The sequence below is a fragment of the Corythoichthys intestinalis genome, chromosome 13 (genome assembly GCF_030265065.1).
Source record: "Corythoichthys intestinalis isolate RoL2023-P3 chromosome 13, ASM3026506v1, whole genome shotgun sequence".
Taxonomy (NCBI): domain Eukaryota; kingdom Metazoa; phylum Chordata; class Actinopteri; order Syngnathiformes; family Syngnathidae; genus Corythoichthys; species Corythoichthys intestinalis.
In genome coordinates this window covers 55,543,180-55,556,252 of record NC_080407.1, presented here as the reverse complement: position 1 = coordinate 55,556,252, position 13,073 = coordinate 55,543,180, and the positions used below count along the sequence as shown (strand labels likewise).

Sequence of the window (13,073 nt, the reverse complement as noted above, 5' to 3'; positions counted from 1 at the left end):
TGCTTTTTTTATTCTGTGGTCTTACTGCAGAAAAGTGCATGACATAAGCAGCACTTCCTGGTTGGCACTTGACCGCGTTACTCTGGAGTGCGGCCAAAAGTGGAGACTGTGATGAGCCTTCATCAGCCAAGTTGACTTTTTCCTAGATGAAACAAATAAAATGCATAGCTGAGAATCCCGCTGCCTCATGCCAAGTGAAACACGCCTGGGGGGAAAGCAGTCAGACACGAATAATCGAATTGTCTGGCTCCCCTCCGCCCTCCTTGACCGGTGGCCTACGCTGCAGCCTGTGCCAATATTATTTCCCGCTTGGACCTTCTGATAAATGCTAGTCACGGTTCAAATGGAGTTCGCGCAACTGTATTACCGATTTTGGACATCCAATCGTGTGGCTCGTGGAAACTAAACTAAAACTCTGTCAATGAGTAGACGTTCGATCCGTTTGAACTGGGAGGGAACGAATGTTCATTCGCTGCCAACCCTCCCACTTCAAACGGATCGGACGTCTAGCTCTGTTCATGCAGATGGGCGCTAAATATAGTTAGCACGCGTCGCTATCTTTCTGAAAGAGAGCAGCGAGGGGATCCAGTATTGGACGGCGAGGAGTAGGTGGGAAAGGGAGTGGCCACATTCCAAGCACTCTCCGACTGACGCCTGGAATGCGCCTAAAATGAGATGCGCATTTCCAGCACAATAAAATACATTCAAATCAAGAGTAAGACTACAGTAATCATCTATAGCAGTTGTCTCCAACCTGCTGGCTAGAAATCTGAGCAGTTCTTGAACGCGACATGACCAGTTGCAGTCGCTTCAAAACACGTCGATGGACTATTTTGTTCACCTTCGTAAAAAACGCATAGAAACAGGCAACTTTTTTTTTAAGGAAAAACTACAAAGGCAAATGAGAAAGCCTTCAAAGCCAGTTACCTTGTTTCTGAATTTGTTGCTAAATCCAAATGTCATGTGTCATGCAAATGACTGAGCATGATTGACGCTGAGATCTACACTACATACTCTCGCAATCAGTTCTCCCGGCCAGTCCAGAACAAATGGCGGAACGACCTGTCCCAACACAAGGAACACTGGAGAACGCCCGATATCCAACTGATAACACGACTGACAAGACTGCAAGAGCCCCTTTGACGCTGAGGTAGGAAAGTCCACAACCCTCGCTGCCCTGACAACAGTAACTCCCGAATCCTCCTGTCCAATCCACAGACAATAATCCTAAACAACGCCCAAACACCCTTCTTCCTGCACACAGCTCGCTCCGCCAGAGCCTTCAAAAGACTGAATGTTTAACTAAGCATTGCCATTTTTCTCAGGAACCTTTTGTTGACTTGTGATATGGCGACCTTGCCTCCTCACCTGAGTCTGTTTCTGTTCGTTTTGCCGTTTGATCGCTGTCGACCTGAATAAATTGTCAACTTATGCTTCGAAGCCAGCTTTCAAAATGGAGTCAGTACAAGGGGTTAAGACTAAGGTGAACGCGCGGAGTTTGGGCTTTTGGCCGGGATTCCACCGGGGTTCGGCTAAAAGTCTGGCTAAAAGGTCAGATTCCTTCCCCTTGTATTGTCAATATCGTATCGTGAAGTACCCAGAGGTTCCTACTCTAGTACTGACAACAAAAAATGCATTGGACACAATTTTATTGAAGAAAAATACCTTGGCACAGTATACCTGTTTAAGATTATTTGTGACTACTCCACAGGTTGTTGTGCCTCATTTTGACTGTTGCTAGCAGGATCAAAGGTCATCTGACTCAGGGGGAATCGTGGCCTCCTGGGACACGACGGGGACCGGGACCGGGACCGGCGCGCCTTCTGCCTGCCACCCTAAAGCGGCTCGGTTGAAAGAAGGTCGACAGGCCGAAGCGCCCCCTCTGAGGTCGGGGTAGTCTGGCACGACGAACTCCGCCTTCGGGGTCTTGACGGGTGCCTTGGAGAAGCCGCCGAATGGGATGGCCACTCTGCAGGTAGCGGCGTAACAGTGTCAGGTACGAGACGGAGGAACCAATTGCATATCGCAGACACAGGGTTTTATTGATGTTGACAGGCAAAGAAAACAATCAGGTCAAGCGGTAATGGATAGTTGGCATGCAAACATATGCTGGAACACTGGTTCCATTTTGGTCAGGTCGTACTGTCACGAAGGGGACGGCGGAACCAGTTGTGTATCGCAGACACAGGACTCTATTGATGCTAGAACGCTGATGACCTGACACTGAATGCAAGTTGTTTGTGCCTTATATACTGTTCTCAGTTGTTCTTTGTTACATATTAAGGAGCGCACAGTCCTTATGATGGAAACCTTTGTGATGCATGGGTGGCAATATAATGGCACATGACCGAACAGACTTTGTGATGGAAGCCTGATGCAATATGCTAGCACATGAGCGCACGTGACAGACAGTAAATGGAATGCTTTTCACCGCCAATAAGGTTAGACAGGTTTACCTATTGAAGCTTTTGTAGCCCGGCAGGTCCGCCGGTGGTTCGGGTTCGGAAACGCAGGAGATGAGAGTGTCATCTTGGGTCAGGTCTCTGATAAGAGCCCGGTCCCACGGCGAGTGATAGGACTTTGGGATGGCCGTGCTGTTGAATTTCTCCGGAGGGACGTCTTTCAACGGACCCCCGTACCCTAGGGAATGACAGACAAACCAGAGTTGCTTTAGAAACTAGGAATGTAATTTCTGGAGAAACTGTGATGTTAGCTTAGCTGTAGCATATGTGCAAATGTTGGAACCAGAGAGAAAGGCAGGCCTATCAAAAGTACCATCCTTCAGAGCCAGTGCATCACTCAGGGAGGATGGGTGGGGGGTGGGAAGCTTACATAATGAGAGGGGCGGGCAGGCGGTGGGGGGGGCTTCGTGTCACGTCCGAAGCGCTCACAATGAACAATCCTCTTTCCTGAGTTTATGTTTTGCCCTCAGGGGGAAGAAGCGCAGACCAAACAGACCCCTGGGCAAGCCCACTGCGCTTGTGGGACGGCATATTTCATTCATTCGCTACCACTGACATAAAATCCATTATCAAATCCATCCAACGAGCATTGAATCAGCATTTTTCAGAGCCATTGACTGCGCTAGACGTCCAATCGCTGGTCTCCTAGCTACACGTTCTCAGTCCGGACCTGGTCGTGGCTTACCAGGCGCGATGCTGTGCGGATCTGGCACAGTTTCTGTCACGGTTTCTGTCGTGCAGGCCTGGTGCACGCCGACCGCGTTGTCAGCAGAGTTGCGGTCCTCTGTGGAATTCCCTTTATCAGCTGGCGAGTCGGTCGTGTTCTAAAAGGGCATGACAACAAAAAGTTTGTGGCCCATTCATGCTCGTGAAGAATATTTATGATGATTTACTCCAGAACTTCCTGAGGAAATGTTGACAAGTCAAAACAAAATCCCTCTACTCGCCCCCGAGCGGTAAACAAAGCAGGAGTATGCGAAACCTCACTTCAAAGATAAGCAGGAGTGGAGTGTGGGCGGAGGGGCTTCTGAGAGAGATTAATTTTAAAAAATGGGATTAGTTGGAAAACATTTAAAAAAACTAATTGGTTGCTTTAAAAATGAACATTTTTTAAACAGTAACTTGGTCCATTTACGACACAAACTAGGGAAACAAATCAACAACCTTCCGACTGTCGCATCAGTTTTAATCTTATCTCATCAATTCCCACTGTCTAATCTGTTTTAGCTGAGAGTTGCGAATGAACGAGGACGTCCATCCCTGTCATCGGTACTAAAACAATCATTCGTTGCCAGCCGTCTCATGTTCAAAACATTCGTTTCTAGCCAAAAACTCAGTGTAACGAGATGGACTCGGCACCTACGTTGAGCTGCGTGTTGCGGTCGTTGAGGACGTTTTCAAAGGTGTACTTTCGGGAGCGTTCCTGGCGCATCTTGAAGAGCCGTGAACCCCGATTAGATTCCAGGGACAGCTCCTCCAGCATGATGTCCTGGGGCACGCTCACCTTCTTGCCGAGATCCATCTCCACGTCTGCGCAGACAAACGGGAGAGTATGCATGTACGACACCGTGTCTCAGCTGTCGGTGGCATTCGGAGCCGCCTCATGCCAGACAGCAGTTGTCCTCGCCTCAAATAACGTGTTCCGGATAACAACGACAAAGGGATTGGTTACATTTGGCTGAGTATTCATTTACAGGAAAGCTTTAGGAAAGAAACGAATGACCACTACTCGAGAAGAAGAACTGTTGTTGATATTAGGATGTTGTTATAAAAAATTCCAAACAAAAAAGGTTAGGAAGGTCTGTAAACAACTACCTTCCAGGCCTTGAATCTCCCTGCAGATTGCCGCAGCCTGAAGCTTCCTCTCCCCGGTCGTCATGGTGGAGAAAAGAGACATGGCTTCCCCTAGGAATTAGGTAGGACGCATTAGCGTGACCTCGACAACACAAGTCGCCATCCACGCTGACTAATCAGGGCACAGAAAAGGGCAAAGTTTGCACATCTCTTTAAATAACCTTGGGCCGTTAAACTGCGAGCACATGCTTGTCCTACACTGCAAAGCGGCTGTGTCAGGACCCTGCGAATCGATCGTGAACGGAATTAACGCTTTGGAAAATTTCACCAGGTATACCCTCGAAGTTTTGGACCCTCGGACCCATTTTGGGAGATGAAAGACACGCGATTGAAAGGGAAAAGTTGCACTGTGAAGAGTTACCTGTGCAGGTGGTCGCTTACCTGCCCTGAAGGTTCCGGTGGCGGCGGGGCAGGAGTCTCCAAGAGTGGGAAAAGATGGACAGTGAGCAGAGTGGGCACACAGGGAACAGGGGAGGGGTCGGGGGTCCGCGGCTCGACCTCACCGAGTGACTAAATGGGTGTCAGGATGTTGTCATTGGTATACAAGTGAAGGAAGGCTAAATTTAGAGCGCTACTCTCTCTTGGTTGGTAATGTTACAGTAGCAGGGCGGGCACAAGAAATCAATAGAACTGCAACTCCTTGATCCAGTTATTCGGCTTCTTAAAGCAACCCTAAATTAACTCATTGGTTTCCAGTGTCCAATCGATTTGAACTGGAAGGGCTGCAGTGAATGCCATCCCTTCCAATTCAAACGGATTGGACGTCTACTCGTGAATAACTGAATTCACAGCAGAAACAAGAGCATTTTCAAACAGCTATTAGCATTAGCTCATCTAGCATGTCTAGTAGGCCTACAATCCCCCTTTATCTGTTCAAAACCCTAGGAACTGGTTAATTTGTCGAGTTGAAGTACAATTGGCTCATTCTGGTTGGTAAAAAATGCTATAAAGAAAAAACAGGAGTAAAGCGTGTTGGGTGCTGCTATTCTGAATTTGGTGACATGCTATATAGGAACTACCACTGCAAAAAAATGTACTGAAATGAACCCAAAAGTGGAAGAACATAACTAATGCCCGCCACATTCATTCAACTTCAAAGTTTCTATGTGATATTAATACAAGTGTCGCATGCAAAGTTTCTAAAGCCTTCGCGTCCTACTGCTGCCAGTTGTAATTGGTGCTATAAAAAGACTTTTGCAGTCCCATTGGTGGTCTCCTCCCCTGAGACGGGGGCCCGAACTGGGTCGCAGACCTATGAGGCTGCCACTGTCTGGGCAGGGACCCGTATCCGACACGTTGGCCGCTGCTAGCGACACCCCCCCGACCGGGACCCCAGCTCCAGTGACCGCCTGTCTTTTGCCGGGACCCCCCGGCCGTCCACTGGGGAGGTGGCTTACGCTGGGCCGCCAGTCGAACGCTAGAGGCCAGGTTCTGCTGGAGTTCCTGGAAGGCAAAGGCTTCGTCCACCAGCCCCAGGGGGTGGCGAGACGCCGCCTCCCAGGGCGTGATGGCTTTGGGGGCTTTCTCCTGGCAGTACGTCTGCCTGGACGCGGGGTGTCTCCCGGAGGAAGCGGGCGACTGATGGCCTGTGGAGGGCGCTCTACCTGGAGGCGACAGAGAGTAACTCCTGCCAGCCACCTAGAAGGGAAACAGACCAGACACGTTTCTTGCATATCTAATTTTCTGACTAAATTCTGCACCCGTGTGGTGAAAAAGGGAAGTGCAAGAAGAAGCATGGAAAGAAATACAGTACTGTTATGTGTACCCTAAGTTTTTTGATTCGATTAGACTTCATTTGTACATGGTTCGACTTCTCATTCTATAGTTCATGAAGTAAATTGTGTTGTATTTTCAACATAGGAAAGAAGAAACACAAAAGGCATGCAAAACAGAGTAAAAAAAAGAAAGCCAAAGAAGGATAAGAGTTTGTTTTAATGGCACTGCAGTGAATAGTACAGAAAGTGCGCTGTGTCAAGAAGAAAACACAAAAAGGGAAAAAAACGTGGCACATGAAAAATATAGCAGCTAACAAGCAAATATAAATAAATGCAACACAATTGAATTCATATAACAGTATTGTTGGAATATATACTGTATATTAGATATGAATCTGGGTCATAGTGGCTCATGTTGAAATTCAAGCCGGCTATGCGCGCACCTCAGTTAAATATAACAGCTAGCGTGATGCAACAGCTGACAAAAAAAAAAGGAAAATGAAGCTTTAAATAAATTTGCTTGAGGGCAAACGAGATTCGCAAGTTTTCAAACTTTGATTTCAAAGTGGTGATTTGACAAAGTTACTGTGTAGTCAATGTAAAAACGGCTCATTTTTAAAGCAACTCTTCTTGAGTTAGCTGAAAAATGAATCGTTTCTATGACATTAAAATAAACACAGACAACGGGGAGCAAGAATTACTCCTTCTCAGGGACAGTGGGCTTCCACACCTGAGCAGAGCTTTTTTTAGCCATAAACTTTGGTTTTGGCGCCGCGCCAGCGTTGCCGCTGGTCGTAGAGCCAGGCGGTGAAGCGACGGGATAGCTAGGAGCTACATTTGCGTGAGTTGGCTGCTGGAAGGCTAAGCTAGGTGAAAGGTAAGGGGGACTAGCAGCTGCTTCGTAAGGGACTTGCGGTGGTGGGTACTGGGGACTAGGCAATTGAGGGGGTTGTTTATTATGTGGTTGCCAGTAAGGACCACCTGAAGGTTGCTGGGGATAAGCGTTAGGACTTGGCTGATAGTTGCCATCATTAGGCTGCTCGGGGTACGAAGTGCTAAATGTTCCAGCTGACTGAACCGGTTGCTGGTTCTGGGGTGAACAGCTGGGCTTAGGAGAAGACTCTTTTGCAGTTTCTGCTGCAGGCCCGTATGTAAAAAGGGAGGCGCTAAGTTGGTAGGGTTGATGCTTCATGACGTCAACAACGTCAAGCGGTTTTGGGGGAGGTCCTTGTTTGCCTTTTTTCTTAGCTTTTGACTCCGGGGCGCTAGAAGGAGGCTGCTTGGACGCACCCGGCGGATAGGAGGGGGACTGGATGGGATTGAAACCACGTGAGGGCGGAGCACGTACGTTGGGGGTGTACTTCCACTCGCTTGGTAAGGAAGCAGCCGGCGACGTGGATCGACCCGCCATGTTAGCCTGCACGGTCTCAGAGTCCACCACGTACTTCTCCATGCGAGATTGCCTTTTGGCAAACATGTCGGCGCCTTTCCCTCGGACGGCAGGCATCTCGTAAGCCGAACCGGAGGATGACGGGTTCAGGACGGTGGCCAAGGGGTTGACGGGGAATGAAACATTGTGACCAGAGGTGAAAGCTTTTACTCGCTGTGGGCCGCGCTTTTGTTGGGTATTCCAAGGCTTGGGCAAAGGTGGAGTGTTGGCCCCAGAGGTTTGTTGGGACTGCGGTGTCCAGGTAGTGGGAGGGGTTTGAGCCTGCGACCATGCGTTCATCGCAGGCTGCTGCACGGTTTTTAAGGGTGCTTGTTGCCAGGACGGCTGTGGCTGAGGACGATCAGACTGGACCCAGGTTGCCTGATGTTGGGGCGGACCTTGCTCGCCCTCCCAGGAATTGGAGGGACCCTGGACCTGTTCTGCGGGCTGCTGGGTCCAAGATGGTTGCGGCTGCGGCTGAGCGGGAACAGGTGCCCAAGCGTTCAAACCGGCTGGAGGCTGCACGTGTGGTTGTGCTTGGGCTGTTTCGGTCCAAGTGGGTGGAGGTGGAGGCCAGGTAATTATTGGAGGATGTGCTTGGGGCTGAGCCGAAGCCCATTGTTGATCTGGTGCTTGGGCCTGCGGCCAAGATTTTGCCTCTGCAATTTGACCCCATGATGGCTGTTGCTGAAATTCTGGCTGAACACAAGGAGCCTGAGCTTGGGATTCATGTTGAGCCCATGTTGGTTGAGAGTCTACTGGTGGAGCCTGGGCCCAGGAAACCTGCTGCTGCAGCATCGGTTCTTGTGGGCGACCCCAGGCTGGCTGAATTTGCTGCGCTTGCGGTTCAGAAGCGTGTGTCCAGTTTGGTTCTGTTTGGGACTGTGGTAATTCTTGAGGCTGACACCAGGATGGCTGGGCGTGTGACGGTGCTTGCTCTGCCTGATTCCATGATGCCTGAATTTGGGGTGTCCATGTATTGGCAGCGGTCTGGGACTGCACTTGACTGTGAGTGGGTTGAGGCGTTGTCCATTGTGGCTGGAGAGAGGACTGACTCAAGGGTGGCTCATGGGGCTGTACTTGAGCCGGATAACAGGAAATTGTCGATTGCTGCGGGGTTACTTGTACGGAATCCCAAATTCTTTCAGTACCGGTCTCGGGCAAGGGGGAAGATCTTACGTTACAGTTTCCCTCTTGGATGCCCACTTGTTGTTGGCTTACCGGTGGCCACGTCTGTTGTTGCACAGCGGCGTGTGCAGGGGCTTCCAGTTGGGCTTGAGGGGGAGATGGCCCAGAGACATGCACAGTAGAGGTTGGCTCTCGGTCATTTGAAAGGGTGGTCTTTGCGGCGGGGGCTACAGCAGGTGTGGATGCACTATTTTCAGAATGCTGAGGCATGCCCTGATTGGTTACTTCCATCTGCGGAGACCAAGGGGCAGCGCTGGGATCAATCACAGGCTTCGGGGCCACCGGCGGAGGATTTTTGTGTTTCGAGCGTGAGGACAGGAGGAAATTACAAGCCTCAGCCCCTAGGCTGAGGTAGTCTTCCTCGGGTCCTGACTCAAAACCAATCTTCTTGTTACTCATGTTAACGAGGTTCAGCAACTCTGGATTAGGTGACATCTTTGGTGTCTCTTTGAACGTGAACATGGGCTTGGCGACATTTCTCCTCTTTAAATCCAGGATCCCCGACCTGATTGCAGGCGTGGAAATGCGCTCGTCACGAGAGGCGATCTGCTCTCCTTGGCCCACAGAATATTGATTAGTCCCACTCATTGCAGGAGAGTAAGGGGTCGCTGCCACGTTTTGTACCGGAAAGGGCTTTGCGGTGCGATTGCTTAAAGAGCTCCGCGCCTCGTGGCTTTGCGGTTGCACTGAACCATCCCCGGAAAAGTGAAGATGCTGATCTTGCTGATGCATTTGCTGTTGCTCATACTGCTGCTGATATTGTTGGTATTGCTGTTGCTGCTGGAATTGCTGCTGCTGTTGTTGTTGCTCATAGTACTGCTGTTCCTGGTATTGCTGGTACTGCTGCTGCTGGTGAACATTCACATCCATGTACGCTTGATCCGGTTCCGCTTTCGCCCCTTCCACGGGCATCCCTTGACGCCGAAGCTCTTCGTGCTCGGCCGCAATCTCGTCCATTCGCTGACGCCTCTGGGCGAACATGAGGGCGCCTTTGCCCTTGGTTTCGGGCAAACACTCCATCCGCGTTTGATTCCGCTCGCCGTCGAGGAGACTTTTATCCAGGCAGATGGTCAGCACGCTTTTGCCGCCGCGGGCATTCGCGAGGAAGCGCTTCTCTAAATCCGACTCGTCTCGATCCTCGAGCGTGAATTCGACCACGCGGATTCCCTTCCGCGAGTCTTCTTCGTCCTCTTCGGTGCTGTCTTCTCGCTCGTCCTCGCCGGTACCGTAGCTCACGAGGGTGTACTTCTTGGCTCTCTGACGGTGCTTCTTGAACATCAACAGGCCCTTGTTGTTGGGGTTGGGCTGCGCGGCGCTAAGAAGAAGCGCGATCCGCTTACATTTGGACTTGGCCTCCTTCACCTGCTTCTCGGACAGACTCTCGCTGCGCCTGAGCCCTGCGGAGAGACACTTTGTTTGACGGCTTTTCTGGTCAAGGAAAGTCGACAATAAAACAACACAACGGATCTGCAACGTACAAGCGTTCATCCCTAACATTCTTCTCTCCCTCATTTGTCAGTCATAAAGCCGCAAAGCAATTACAAAAGTCTTTGACCCATGGAGAGCATGCTGCATTCAATCGACATTCCCATAAATTTGGCTGCGAATTCACTCTCCAAGTATTTCAATGAATTGGAAAGTCTGCAAACATTTATTTAGCAACGACCACACTCTTTAAGTGGAAGAATTAAGGATAGTTACTTAATAAAAACAAGTACTTGTTTGAATTTCCTGCAAGACTAACCTGAAGGTGACAAGGACAGCCATGAGTGAACGTCCAAATCGCTATTTTAGCTCGGTTAAAGCACCCCGTCGTATGGGGGGAGATCAGGTAACGGCTTCGGGTCGCACATGCTGGTGTCTGTCAAACCGCCGCGCTTCTGCAGGCATGGTTAACGTAACCCGAGTGTATTTATGGCCTCCGCAACAGCTCAGTTAAAAAAAAACCAAACACGCCTCTTAAGAGTTTCCAAGCTCAAGTTATTGTTTCATTTGTTGGCTGGATAATTCATTCAAAGGAATGGTTATTTTCAGGCATGCTTTGGAATTCACCCATTGTCAAATGACCTCTAACCCACACGCGCAAAGTCCTTAAGAAATCGACTCATTCTATTAAGTTTACTCACTGGCGTGCCTCGCTCGGTGTTTGTTGGGTTTCTCCGGATCGGAATCGGAATCCTGCTCCTCGACGGGCGTTCCGTCGTCTGAGGAGATTTGGAAAGAGAGACTAAAAGAGCCGGGAAGCTCACAGGGCCCTCCTCCCGCTCCTGGGGATCCGGCGCTCACCCCGGGGCCTCCCACTCCACCGCTCAGGATGCCCCTCCCAGGTGATGCCGATGCTGCTGGCGCCCTCCCTTGCACCACCCCGTGCTGGCTGAGGGGCTTTCGAGTCAAGTGCGGAGATGCTACCATGTTGTCCAAGGTTATCTGGGAAAGGGACGGCGAGGGAGTCTCTCCACTGCTGTCCCGATGCAGATCTCCGTCGGACACTTCATCTTGGGACTCGGATATGTAGAGCTCCCTCATCTTTGAAGGCTCCTTCGCACCTCTCCGTCTAAAGGGGGAAATTTTACGCTGCTGGTAACTCATTGGCGGACTTTGACAGCCATAGACGTCCAATACTTTTAAAGTAAATATTCGTTCCTTCAAATAGTTTGGACGTCTACTGGCGATAAACTCAGCAGAGGGACATCACGATTTCTCTACCTCTTGATAAGCAAGCGTAGACACCCGCTCGTCGCGTCCACTATGGCTTGAGCCTGTGAAAGAGCCACGCCGGCACACGGCTCTCCATTCAACGCCACCAACCTGTCCCCTTCCCGTACGCCAGCTTGGGAAGCGCACCCGCTTTCCTCCACCTGTAAAGCATAAAACGAAAGGGCAGCTATTACAGTGAAGGATGACTTTGCTCTCTTGTAATTGCTTTCCACGGACCATAGAACACTTCATTAATAAGACAATTTAAATAAATAGCAGCGTGCCATATTAACAGTCCATAACCAGAGTTCCTTTGAAAATTGACCGCACGGTACTTTGTCAGGAAACAGATCAACAACCTGCTTTAATATTATTTCAGAAATGGACCAGTGGGGTTTTCGTCAACGATGACGACAATGGAAATATTTCGTCAACACTTTTTCATCATGACAGCTTGCCTTCTAGCCATATTATTGTTTGTTGTTGCTGTTGGCAGTGCTTAATTTGTAAATCATAAAGTGCCGGAACGCAAAGTACATATGACAGCGCAGGGTTGACGAGACGGGCACAGGTCTCAGAACATACGCAGAATATGGTGCTGAAAACAACACGTAAATGCCCACTTGTCATGTTGTGAGACCTACAAGCCTCAATTTCAGATAATATCCATGGTAGTTGGGCACACGTCCCAGAACATACGCAGAAAATGGTGCTGAAAACAACACGCAAATGCCCACAGATAATATCCATAGCATAAATGTTATGAGAACAATTTACAATTATCTAGGCGATACTCTGCACAGCACGGGCAATTGCCCACATAACCACAGGTGGGACTTACAATACACAGACAGCAATTAGTTTCTCAAAAGGTCTAACTTGTAAAACATAACATAAAAATTCTTTCAAATCATGTTTTGAACAATATTCTTGAATTAAGAACATTTCTGACAAACACGTTTTTCTTTTCAGATTAAATATACAAACATTTTGCTTATAATAAGTCTGTTAAGCTTATTTTCAGCTAGCTGTTTTTCTTATTTCAAGAAATGTCAGTGAGTAGAATCAACTTGAAGCGCTGTAGCAGTAGCAAAATTTGTGAAGTGTTCCTCACCTCCACAGCATTGACCTCTTTTTATATTACTTACAGTGGCGGCTGCTGCTGGCGGAAAAAAACTTCTAACATCCCTAGTCTATGAAGGGGGCGGAGGAGGTGGCATGTTCTATTTCTGTCGGGCTGTGAACGGGTGTGTGTGTGTGTGGGGAGGGGGTGTTTGGGGGTTCAAGTCATCAGCCAATCAAACTTGCGTTTGTGGGGGAAAAAAATGGACTGGCACATTCAGCGAGTGAAAAGGGGTCAAAGTCTGAACATAACAAAAGTACTGTAATTCACTTAATAATGGGAGGGTCATTTGCAACATATGGATAGACAATCTAAATGATCTATATAACTGAAGTCATTATATAATGCAAATAAGGTTGCTTAAAAGTTGGTGAGGATAATTTCAGCATCCTGAAAAGTTGGTAGTGTGATGTCCCTACCGTCCCTATGCAAACCTACGCCCTTGGCGCCTTGTATGGAGAAAAAGTGCAAGCATGACGGCTGTTTTCGAGTGGCGACAACAAAATAAGATCTTCAGGACACCCTACTGTGAGTGACTTCCACTCTATTTGGATTTGGGCGCTGGCAGCAATCGTTTATTGCAGAAAACCATGCAAAGCCAAATG

General features: G+C 49.1%; 2 protein-coding genes across 9 annotated transcripts in view; both read right to left on the bottom strand.

The window, feature by feature from the left end:
- On the bottom strand, nucleotides 1–4,845 carry LOC130928473 (myozenin-2-like). Of its 3 annotated transcripts, XR_009066689.1 has the most exons (7): nucleotides 4,698–4,845; nucleotides 4,278–4,367; nucleotides 3,826–3,992; nucleotides 3,148–3,286; nucleotides 2,457–2,640; nucleotides 1,681–1,969; nucleotides 1–142 (listed from the first exon to the last, which is right to left on the bottom strand). XR_009066689.1 is itself a non-coding variant. In XM_057855121.1 (6 exons), the coding sequence occupies exons 2-6, from the start codon at nucleotides 4,357–4,359 to the stop codon at nucleotides 1,747–1,749; spliced, it is 795 nt and encodes a 264-aa protein (XP_057711104.1). In that variant the 5' UTR covers nucleotides 4,360–4,367; nucleotides 4,698–4,845; the 3' UTR covers nucleotides 1,633–1,746. The 3 variants fall into 3 exon arrangements, 2 of the variants coding, with proteins under 2 accessions (XP_057711104.1, XP_057711105.1); XM_057855121.1 differs by lacking the exon at nucleotides 1–142 and having other exon boundaries at nucleotides 1,633–1,969; XM_057855122.1 differs by lacking the exons at nucleotides 1–142; nucleotides 4,698–4,845 and having other exon boundaries at nucleotides 1,633–1,969; nucleotides 4,278–4,426.
- A 622-nt stretch (nucleotides 4,846–5,467) lies between these two features.
- The window catches only part of LOC130928471 (synaptopodin-2), an 87,246-nt gene continuing 79,640 nt past the window's right edge, over nucleotides 5,468–13,073 (bottom strand). For 3 of the 6 annotated variants that reach the window (XM_057855115.1, XM_057855116.1, XM_057855117.1), the window contains 4 exons: nucleotides 11,355–11,506; nucleotides 10,775–11,202; nucleotides 6,762–10,045; nucleotides 5,468–5,954 (listed from right to left, as the gene is read on the bottom strand). In XM_057855115.1, coding sequence (XP_057711098.1) covers nucleotides 5,472–5,954; nucleotides 6,762–10,045; nucleotides 10,775–11,202; nucleotides 11,355–11,506 — 4,347 coding nt within the window. In that variant the 3' untranslated portion in view covers nucleotides 5,468–5,471. Of the gene's footprint in view, nucleotides 10,046–10,774; nucleotides 11,203–11,354; nucleotides 11,507–13,073 lie in introns of all 6 variants that reach the window. The other 3 variants (XM_057855118.1, XM_057855120.1, XM_057855119.1) reach the window with 2 other exon arrangements.

What these genes read in the sequence shown, in the direction of transcription:
- LOC130928473 (XM_057855121.1), bottom strand. Translation starts at nt 4,359, where the DNA reads ATGTCTCTTTTCTCCACCATGACGACCGGGGAGAGGAAGCTTCAGGCT. An exon ending in ACCGCAACACGCAGCTCAAC is followed by an intron (nt 3,287 to 3,825) that starts GTAGGTGCCGAG and finishes ATGCCCTTTTAG; the next exon opens with AACACGACCGACTCGCCAGC. An exon ending in TCCGCACAGCATCGCGCCTG is followed by an intron (nt 2,641 to 3,147) that starts GTAAGCCACGAC and finishes GTCATTCCCTAG; the next exon opens with GGTACGGGGGTCCGTTGAAA.